The sequence below is a fragment of the Danio aesculapii genome, chromosome 17, assembly GCF_903798145.1.
Source record: "Danio aesculapii chromosome 17, fDanAes4.1, whole genome shotgun sequence".
Classification (NCBI taxonomy): domain Eukaryota; kingdom Metazoa; phylum Chordata; class Actinopteri; order Cypriniformes; family Danionidae; genus Danio; species Danio aesculapii.
Window position 1 is genome coordinate 17408843 of NC_079451.1, and position 12092 is coordinate 17420934.

The 12092-nt window shown below is 32.5% G+C and overlaps 1 protein-coding gene across 1 annotated transcript in view; it reads left to right on the forward strand.

The window, feature by feature from the left end:
• The window catches only part of mboat2a (membrane bound O-acyltransferase domain containing 2a), a 111540-nt gene that overhangs the window by 82111 nt on the left and 17337 nt on the right, over positions 1-12092 (forward strand). The window contains exons 6-8 of the mRNA XM_056477678.1: positions 1488-1542; positions 5742-5925; positions 10603-10795. Coding sequence (XP_056333653.1) covers positions 1488-1542; positions 5742-5925; positions 10603-10795 — 432 coding nt within the window. The remainder of the gene's footprint in view (positions 1-1487; positions 1543-5741; positions 5926-10602; positions 10796-12092) is intronic.

Sequence of the window (12092 nt, forward strand, 5' to 3'; positions counted from 1 at the left end):
CCCCATCAGTCCATCCATTCCATCCACTCCATCTACCCCATCCATCCATCCATCCGTCCACTCCATCCCCTCCATCCAATCCATCCATCCATCCATCAGACTATCCACCTCTCCATCCATCCTATCCCATCCACCCCATTCATCCATCCATCCATCCACTCTGTCCACTCCATCCACCCCATCTCCTCCATTCAATCCATCCACCCCATCCATCCACCCCATCCATCCATCCATCCATCCACCTGTTCCATCCCATTCACCCCATCTATCCATCGGTCCATCCATCCATCCATCCCATCCCATCCCATCCCACCCTATCCATCCATCAGTCTATCCATCCATCCATCCATCCATCATTCCATCCCATCCACTCCATCCACCCCATCAATCCATCCATCCATCCATCAATCCATCCATCTATCCATAAATCCATCCATCCACTCCATCCACCCCATCAATCCATCCATCCATCCATCAATCCATCCATCTATCCATAAATCCATCCATCCACTCCATCCCCTCCATCCACTCCATCCATCCCATCCACCCCATCCATCCATCAGTCTATCCATCTCTCAATCAATCCATCCATCCACCCCATCCATCTTATTCATCCATCCATCCATCCATGGATATATTACCTCCATCCTATGCACCCTATCCATCCATTCATCCCATCCACCCCATCCATCAATCCATCCTTCCATTCCATCCCATCCATTCTATCTACCCCATCCATCCATCCATCCATCCATCCATCCACTGGACATACATACATCTGAATTTGGGTAAAATATGAACAATAAATTCATAGCTCAACTTTAAGGCAAAATTTGGGTTTTTTTTTTCCCAAAATGACCCATTTTGTGTGTGGATGTATGTTTTTGTGACCTATCAGAAAACAAATTTGTATAATGACATGGTTATTACAAGAAGAAGGTGAGGACATTGCCATTATCCCCATTTGTCAAAAGGCGTATACATCATACAGAATGAGATTTATGGATAGGCTTTTGGTTAGGATGTTAGAAAATACAGTTTGTACAGTATGTTAAAACCTATGGAATGTCCCCACAATTCACAAAATGAAGTGTGTGAATACCATTGTTTTAATAAAAACGTACAGTATTCAGTTTCCTCTCACTAAGCCTACTGTACATAATAAAACAATTTTGTTTTTGACCTTTAACTCTGGAGAATGCTGAAAGTGTAAGCACAGATGTGCGATATGGTTTCCGTTTGTACATAGAGAGTGTGTGTGACTCTGCATCATCACGTGACCCTCATTCACACATATTTGTTGTATCAGAGTAGAGCTGCTGTTTCTGCGAGTCACAGTGAACGTTCTGGATTGGAACAGCTGCAGCTTCACAATCAAAAAGAGCAATATCTCTCATCTGTGTTTCTCATCTTCTGAACATAATAGCATAGTCTTGTGGGAGTGTGTTTGATGAGTTCGGGCCTGTGTTTGTGTGCTTTTCCCACAGGTTTGGTGAAAAGGGAGGAGCATCTAAAGCCCAGCCAGAAATATCTTGCAGTCAGGTATGTGTGAAAGGTATGTTTGTGGTTGAAATGAGATCACTCCTTTTTTTCCAGCATATATTGAACACAATTTAGTAACAGTCGAAATATCAAATATTTTATTCATTTTTTAACCTGATTTAAGCATTAAGGTACAAGAGACTGTGCTGTAATATGAATACAGTCAAAAAATATAAGCATTTAGCCCATATTACCAGCAGGCACATAACATCATAAGACGCTAATAATAGGTTCGATTTAAGTCATAATGTTAGGTGACCAAAATTCAATGTCTAGCCAGCGTCTAAGGACAACGTTATTTTGGCGTCCAATAAAGACGTCAAATTACATTGATATTTTGTTGATTTTAGGTTGTTTTGGAAAGTGACCAAAATCTAATGTCTGATAGATGTCATAGTGGTAACGTCCACACAACGTCAAGGTGTAACATGATTATACGTTGATATTTGGTTGATTTTAGGTTGGACATTGACGTCGACCTGACATTGGGTTCTGATGAAAACACGATTTTCATTTCCAAACAAAATCAACGTCCCCACCCCGTTGCGGTACAACATCAATATGAAGTCCTGTGCCTGCAGGGTTGGTCCTGGATCTAATTGGCTGAAAGCTGCATGATATTTAAATGATAACCGTATTTCTCATTCAGCTTCCGTACTGCCTGTATCATGCCGGAAGACTAAATACACTATAGTTTGGCATTTTTCATCACATAATATATCACATTTGAGTTTTTAGGAGTGTCACTGTCAGTTATGTACTAGAATGTAGATATTTATATATCGAAAATGTGTAAGTAAAAGCATAATGCCTATTTGAAAGTGTGCTTCTGCAATTTCAGAGATTTGTGTTTCAGAATTTAGCATCCACTCATCACTAACGTACCCCACAGAGCGGCATTACCACGGACACTTCTTGTGGAAACTGATGTACATTTGACGTCAGCATTATTAGCCCCCCTGAATTATTAGCCCCCATGTTTATTTTTTTCCCCCAATTTCTGTTTAATGGAGAGCAGATTTTTTTCAACACATTTCTAAACATAATAGTTTTAATAACTCATTTCTAATAACTGATTTATTTTATCTTTGCCATGATGACAGTAAATAATATTTGACTAGACATTTTTAAGACACTGCTATACAGCTTAAAATGACATTTAAAGGCTTAACTAGGTTAATTAGGTTAACTAGGCAGGTTAGGGTCATTGGGCAAGTTATTGAAGGTTTGTTCTGTAGACTATCGAAAAATATATAGCTTAAAGGGGCTAATTATTTTGACCTTAAAACGTTTTTTTTTTTTTTTATTAAAAACTGCTTTTATTCTAGCCGAAATAAAACAAATGAGACTTATATTATCAGACATACTATGAAAATTTCCTTGCTCTGTTAAACATAATTTGGGAAATATTTAAAATAGAAAAAAAAAAATTCAAAGGGGGGCTAATAATTCTGACTTTAACTGTATGTTTCTATAATGGTTGAACATGAAATATAAATAGTTTTGGGCATATATAACAGTTATACAGCATCTAATGTCTGAACAATGTGCTCTGAACAACACAGTGGGCATATATAACAGTTATACGGCATCTAATGTCAGAAAATGTTTTCTGAACAATACAGTAATAAGCAAATCAATTAGTAAATGGCGTTTATTGATCTTGTTTTGTGGCATTTGCAGTAATCCTGAATCCGAGAGAAAGATCCACCGTTTCACTAAGACAGTCCAATAATTTACTTAATTCAATGAAAAACTACTAGTTTACTATTTCTAAAGTGATTTATTTTTACAAGTTAGCATGAAAGGCTTTTGCTCAGCTGTTAACATTGTCATCAATAAATTTGAATCTGTCACAGAAGTGGTTTCTCACACAAAAGTATTTTAGAGACTTTGTGGTCGTTTCTTTTTGTTTACACGTGCGAATGAGGTGAAGAACATCCTGTGTGAGTGATGTGATGAGATGTTTCACATCTGGTGTGAACCCATCATTTAAAATCGCACTGAAACAAGTTAGATACTATATACAGTTGAAGTCAGAATTATTAGTCCTTCTGAATTATTAGCCCTGATTTTTTGCAACACATTTCTAAACATAATAGTTTTAATAACTCATTTCTAATAACTGATTTCTTCTATCTTTGCCATGATGACGGTACATAATATTTTACTAGATATTTTTCAAGAGACTAGTATTCAGCTTAAAGGGCATTATAAAGGCTTAACTAGGTTAATTAGGCAAGTTAGGGGTAATTAGGCAAATTATTTATTATTTATAAAATAGGTTTATTCTATAGACAATCAATAATAAATATTGCTTAAGGAGGCGAATAATATTGACCTTAAAGCGGTTTAAAAAATTAAAAACTTTTAGGCAAAATAAAACAAATAAGACTTTCTCCAGAAGAATAAATATTATAGGAAATACTGTGAAAAATGTCTTGCTCTGTTAAACATTATTTGGGAAATATTTGAAAAAGAAAAAAACAAATCACTGGAGGCCTAACAATTCTGACTTCAACTGTACATGTATATGCAGCATTTTAGAGGTTAAGAAATGTCTTCAAATTGGGGTGTAATAATAGAGACAGACTTGTGATGAAAAAAGCCCTCTTGCTGAGCAAGTGCTTGTTGGTTCCTTTAGAGAAGGCATATACGGAATTCTTTTAAGATAATATACTAGAGCACATTATTGCTCTGCAGTGACCATATATTAGCATGGAAGACTCAAACCATTCACAATCAGTTCCTGAAAGCTGTTGTCAGACTACTGAACACTGTGTGAACAGGCATCCGCACAGGAAGTCATCAGGAATGTTGGGTTTCGTCAGACACACCCTACTTTTAATGAGAGCATTTCTCAACAATGTCGGTACTACAGCCCTGTGGTCACAGAGTTGAGCAATATGTCAACATTTACAAAGTGGATGAGCTTCATACTTGTTCAAACATGACTCAAAGTCATCTTTGTTCATTACCAAAGTGATGGTCAAATATGTTAACTCGTTCAGATTCAGATACTAGCAATCAAATCAAATTGCTGTAATCATAATATTGTTACTATCAAATATATGTATGTGTGTGTGTGTGTATGTATGTATGTATGTATGTATGTATGTATATATATATATATATATATATATATATCCATCCATATATATATATATTTTTTAAATTATTATTAATATTATTATATATTTTTTAAGGGATAACAATTTTTAAGCATTGCCAATACCATTAAATTCTGCAGTTTTAATTTGTTTTTTATGAGGACATTTTTTTTCCCTGAAGGCACTAAGTCTAACTACACACACAGTTGAAATCAGAATTATTAAACCCCTTTGACTTTTGTTTTTCTTTTTAAAATATTTCCCAAATGATGTTTAACAGAGCAAGGACATTTTCACAGTATGTCTGATCATATTTTTTCTTTTGGAGAAAGTCTTATTTGCTTTATTTCGGCTAGAATAAAAGCAGTTTTAATTTTTTTTAATTATTAATTTAAAATGTATTAACTTTAAATATTAATTATTTATTAAACGTATTAGCCCCTTTAAGGATTTTTTTTTTATTCGATCGTCTACAGAACAAACCATCATTATACAATAACTTGACCCTAACCTGCTTAGTTAACCTAATTAACCTAGTTAAGCCTTTAAATGTCACTTTAAGCTGTATAGAAGTATCTTGAAAATATCTAGTCAAATATTATTTACTGTCATCATGGCAAAAATGAAATAAATCAGTTATTAGAAATGAGTTATTAAAACTATTATGTTTAGAAATGTGTTGAAAAAAACCTTCTCTCTGTTAAACAGAAATTGGGGGGAAAATAAACTGGGGGGGCTAATAATTCTGACTTCAACTATAGGTTTATTTATAAGGAAATAAGGGTAAAATTTCAACACGACAACAAAAGAACAAAAACAAAGAAACAATCATATACCACTTTTTGCATTAGTAGCCAAATTGATCAGACCAAAAACAAAACGACAAAGAGAAAAATGTCTGTAAGAATGTACAGGGGTTAAATATTCAAAACCATTATAATGTCAATGTTTATACCTTTTCATTATTCCTTCGCCTACAGAGCAAATCATGTGTTATTATTAGAAGTTAGGTGCGATTAGTTTGTCTAAATGACTGTATTTGGTGAGTGATTGTTGTTCTGTTCTTGTGCTTTTGTTTTTTCTTCACAGGAGGATGCCCAGTCTGCTCGAGTATCTGAGTTATAATTGTAACTTTATGGGAATCCTGGCTGGCCCGACCTGCTCCTATAATGATTACATAGACTTTATTGAAGGCCGAGGCTACGAATCCAAGCACCTGGAGACAAATGGCAAAGAGAATGGCAAATTCAAGCAGATCGAACCTTCACCCAAGGTAGAATAAAGACTTTACTCTCTTGCACCCTCTGGTGGCAAAGAGAGGCTAAAATCAGATGTACTGTAAATAAATATTTGTGTATACAGTGCTCATATACAAGTACACCCCTCTCAAATCTATCTTCTACATTCATATTTTTAAAAGGAAGGTATACAATATTTGTGGATATACATTAGATTAGTCAGTGCTGAAGCCAATTCTGGAGCTCATCTAACAAAATAACTTACGATCACCGTCCAAAAACTAGTACACCCAAATGTATATGTTATAGAAAAATGTTAAATACAAATTAAAAAAGAGGAAAATCAAGAGAAGCAAAAAAAAAAAAAAAAAAAAAAAAAAAACTGAAATATTTAGTTGAAATTTTATAGGTTGTAATATTTTTTTTTTGCAATATTTTGCTTGAATTTAATTGTCTTTCAATTTCTAAATATGTTTGGTGACTAAAATATTATTTTAATAAATATATCTGTTTATTAAATCTGTTTGGTTTAAATGCACCAAAATACAGAGACTATATTCACTGAGAAATGGATACAAATATTCATTTTCAAAATGGGCTGTACTCAATTATGCCAAATACTGTACGTCTATACAGTTTTGGAGGGAAAAGGAGAGGACAATTGGAAATTCTCTAGGTTTACTATTTAGGTAACACTTTAAAAAAAATCATGTTTAAAGATAAAATAGGTACTTAAGAAATGTACTGAAGTCTTGAAATGTGTCTAAAAGCCCTTTTAAAATGTAATTTACTCATTATTTACAGTAACACTTTATTTTGATAGTCCATTTGAGTATTAGTAGACTGTCTGCTTAATATCTGTTGATACTGCTCCTTCAACAGACATTTAACTGACTATAAGAAACTTTGCAAGTACATGTCAATTTACACCAACCCTAACTCCAACCTAACAGTCTACAATCTACTAACAATCTACAGTCTACAGTACCATCTGACCATCAAAAATAAAGTATTACCACTATTTGTAGTTTAAGTGGGTTTAAGTAAAACGTGATGTGTTTGAAAACGTGACGTGAACTATTGATGACAATTCCTCCAAATATAAAATAGAAATGTAGTCATTTATAGCTTTTTCATCATGCTTTTACACAAAAATTAAATAAAGAACAGGTGAATGTGGTGGGATGGAAGTCTGATCACTTCAGGACAGGTGAAAAATGGTGAAAATGATGCAGGCCCTATAATGAAAATTAACTTTTAGTGAGAAAAAAGCCGCTTTGGTGTTGAAACTGAAGACTGGATTTTTTTAGACTGAATTTGTTTTACCCCAACTGACAGGGTGTTCGCGAGGTCTTAAAGTATTAAAAGTTGATAACTCAATTATGAGAAAATTAAGGCCCTTAAAAGGAATTAAAAAGTCTTTGCGTGTTTTACGAGCTCTTAAGTTTTGTTTAAGCGTTGTCCAAAGTGTTCGACTACAAAAAAGCATATTTATTTTCCTCCTAATATTAACAACGGTGAAAATGGGAAAATGTAAGTTTGCGTAGCCCTTGTTGGAGAAAGATGAGTTTAAACCATGGCTGAAGCCTGTCGCTGAAAACAACCGCGTAATTTATTCATTCAAGCTTTGTTTTTTCCAAGCTTATCTGAGTTCTGTTGCATGGTTATGCTCCATTGATTTATTTAACTACAATTATTTATTAAATTAAAGGTTTATTACTGATTAGAACTTGAAGTTGCGATCTTGATGAAGATGAGTTCTTTAAAAAGTCTTAAAAAGGTATTGAAATTACCTTTAGGGTTCCTGCATATACCCTGAATGAAAACAGTCTAACAATCTTCTCACCATCATGTTATTCCAAACCCATGTTACTTTTATTCATCTTCAGAACACAAAGATATTTTTATGCTTCAAACATTGAAGAGATAAATAAAATAAAATATATCAATAATAAATGATCAGCAAATGTACACCGAAAAGTCTAAATTAAACCTATTTTATCTTATACATTTATAGATTTCCTATAGGTTTGGAATGAGATGAGGGTGAGTGAATGATGTTAAACTAAGTCATAAATTAAATAAATGAGGAAAGAATCATAACTTTATTATATATTCTGCTTCTGAGCGTCTGTTTTGAGTGTAGCTCTGGTGATAAACATGCTTTTATCTGCATTTCCTTCTCAAGAGCTTCATGGTCTCACTTTAATGGACTCCAGCAACATTTTTAACCCAGCGCTTCAGTAAAAGCTGCAAACCTCATTAACCGTTGTCAGTGATTTATGAGTTTCATCCTCAATAGACAAAAATCAACAAAAACATTTGTTGAATCAGCTCACTCTTACATGTTTCACAAGAGCTCGAGGAAGCTGAGTTCACAAATGAGTTTCCTGTCATCGCTCACTGTAGAATTCACCATTCGGCTAGTAAATGTTTAGATAGTATTTTGCCATGATTGAATAGTGAATAAACATAAATAACAACAAAAAACCTCAACATTCCAAACTTTAATAGGGTCATTTTTCATGATGTGCATTCACACTTTATATATATATATATATATATATATATATATATATATATATATATATATATATATATTAATGAACCATTTCCTGTAGTTTATGATTCATGCTGTTTTATTTACTTATTTAAATTGGATTAGGTGACCTTGAGCTCTACTGTGATGAAATATGTGTAATTAAGTGACAATTATTAACATTTTTTTTTGTTTAAAATGTATTATGTATAATGATTATGGTGCAAAAGCCAGTTTACGAGCTGCCAATTCTTTTGCTTGATATTTTACTGGTTTATTTCTATATATATATTATTTATTAAGCAGCATATTTTTTTTAAATGACTAAAAAACTCAATAAAAGTCACTTTGTTGACCCTTTCAACACCAAAATCTGTAAGCAGAGGTCAAGATCACGTAATGAAATTTGAAATCACTTCATGTAAATAAACTTTTAGATAGTATTTTGTCATGATTGAATAATGAAAAAACATGAATAACGAAAAACCCTCAACATTCCAAACTTTAATGGGTTTATTTGTCATGATGTGCATTCACACTGTAAAAATATATACATATTAATGAACCATTTCCTGTAGTTTATTATTCATTGTGTTTTATTTACTCTTTCAAATTGGATTAGGCGACCTTGAGCTCTACTGTGATGAAATATGTGTAATTAAGTGACAATTATTGACATTTTCTTAGTTTAAAATGTATTATGTATAATGATTATGGTGCAAAAGCCAGTTTACAAGCTGCTAATTCTTTTGCTTGATATGTTTCTGATTATTTATATATATATATATATATATATATATATATATATATATATATATATATATATATATATATATATATATATATATATATATAATTTATCAATTAAGCAACTTATTATTTCAAACTACTAAAAAAGTCAGTAAAAGTCACTTTATTGAAACTTTCAACACCAAAATCTGTCAGCAGAGATCAAGATCTCATAATGAAATTTGAAAATAATTCATGTGAATATTCAGAAAACACCTGTGAGTCATGAGATATGGGCAACCTTTAATTCACTGATTTTGTTTTAATATTGTAGCAGGGATGCAATAAATTAATGAAAATCAACGGTAAAGATTTATAATATGATAGAAGATTATGGTTCAAATATATGCCAGTCTTTACAATGTTTTATTCAACAAATAATCCTTAAAAATAGTTCGGTAACAATAGTAGTAAGAAAGGCTTCTTGAGCATATCAACATATTCAAATGATTTCTGAAATATCATGTGACCCTGAAGACTGGAGTTTGTTTTGTCATTACAGGAATAAATTACAGTTTAAAATAGATTAAGAAAGAACATTTGTTTTAAAAAACAATCATATTTCACAGTATCACCACATGAATAAGTACTATATTAATTTATAGTAAATACTATAGTGTTTTTGAACCACAATATGGTAAAGTACTTTACTGAATCAGTTGTAGTGATTATGTAGTTGCTGGGATAATATACCAACTATAGGAATATAAATAAATACCTATACTTTTCTATAACTATAGGGTGTATTATACTAGAATACACAACAGTTTACTGTAGTAAAAACTAAAGTATATTACTGTATTTATTACAGTTTAGCAGTTTACTATAGTTAATACTAGACTATGCTATATTGTAATTACTGTAAGACATATACAATATAATTCACTATACTTCATTCATTTTCCTTCAGTCTACTCCCTTTATTCATCAGGGGACGCGACAGTGGAATGAACCGCCAACTTATCCAGCATTTGTTTTACACAGCTTGTCCCTTTCCAGCTGCAATCCAGTACTGGGAAACATCCATACACACTCATTCAGACACACACACTCACTCTATGGACAATTTAGTTTATTCAGTTCATCCTTACTGCATGTCTTTGGACTGGGGGGGTGTAAGTCAGTGGTAACCACTAAGCCACAGTGTCACCCACCACTTTACTTTAGTATGGTTCAAAAACAATATACTGTAGTATTATAAATTATTATAGTATTTTATTAATGTGGGTTACTTTTTAAAATATTTTATCATTCAGTAAATACAGCCTTGGTGAGCAGGGGTATATATAAAAAAAACTGACTGCAAACTTTTTTCCCCCCAAACTGATTTTCCTAGATTGCAATGTCCTGACTCTCTGTGTGACGGTTTGTGTTGTTCTTCCAGAGGGACGTGATTCAGAAAGTGTGCACGTGTGCTCTGTGTCTGACGATTTATTTGGTGATCCACACTGCCTGCCCCACGGAGCGCGTCACCCATGACTCCTTCATGGCCTCCAACCCTTTCTACATCCAGGTCTTGTTCCTCTACATCTCCATGCTGTCACTGAGGCCCAAGTACTACTTTGTGTGGACGTTAGGTGAGTTTGATAGATGACATTGTAGCTCTTCTGGTGATTATTGAGACCTGTGACAGAGATGTGTTGTTGATGAGTTCATCTGAATTTACTCAGAATACCTGCTTCAGTTTTCCATATATGCAGGATATACCACAGAGCACACTGATAGTAATACATTTTTTACTTTTTAATATCCGCCAACTGACATATTTGTATAAAAATTAATTCAATATGCTTAATTATTCATTTGGCTTGAATAATAATAATAAAAAAAAAAAACTGCTAAAATCAATATTATTTTAAGGGGCTCCCTTAAAAACTCACATACGTACACACACAGTTAAAGTCAGAATTACTAGCCCCCCTGAATTATTTTTCCCCCATTTCTGTTTAACGGAGCATATTTTTTTTCAACACATTTCTAAACATAATAGTTTTAATAACTCATTTATAATAACTGATTTCTTTTATCTTTGCCATGATGACAGTAAATAATATTCGACTAGATGTTTTTCAAGACACTTCTATACAGCTTAAAGTGACATTTAAAGACTTAACTGAGTTAATTAGGTTAACTAGGCAGGTTATTGTAATTAGGCAAGTTATTGTATAACGATGGTTTGTTCTGTAGACTATTGGAAAAAATATATAGCTTAAAGGGGCTAATAATTTTGACCTGAAAATGTTTTTTTAAAAATGTAAAACTGTTTTTATTCTAGCCGAAATAAAACAAATATGACTTTCTTCAGAAGAAAAAATATTATCAGACATACTGTGAAAATTTCTTTGCTCTGTTAAACATAATTTTGGAAAAAAATTGAAAGGGGCGCTAATCATTCTGACTTCAACTATGTATATATATATATATATATATATATATATATATATATATATATATATATATATATATATATATATATATATATATATTCATTCATTAATTTTCTTTTGGCTTAGTCCCTTTATTAATCCTTGGTTGCCACAGCGGAATTAACCGCCAACTTGTAGCCTACCAAATTGACCTATAGCGCATGTCTTTGGACACGGGGAGAACATGTAAACTCCACACAGAAATACCAGCTGATATATATATTTTTATATATATATATATATATATATATATATATATATATATATATATATATATATATATAGTGCCTTTTGAGGCCTGTGACTGTATGATGCTTTTAAAAACATTCAGGCATAATAAATTTTGCCATTTGTAACTTTGAAAAATTAATAATGATTAATTTTATTAAATTATTTATACAACGAAGATTTTATTATGTTTTTATTTATGGATTTTATCTATGCTGTA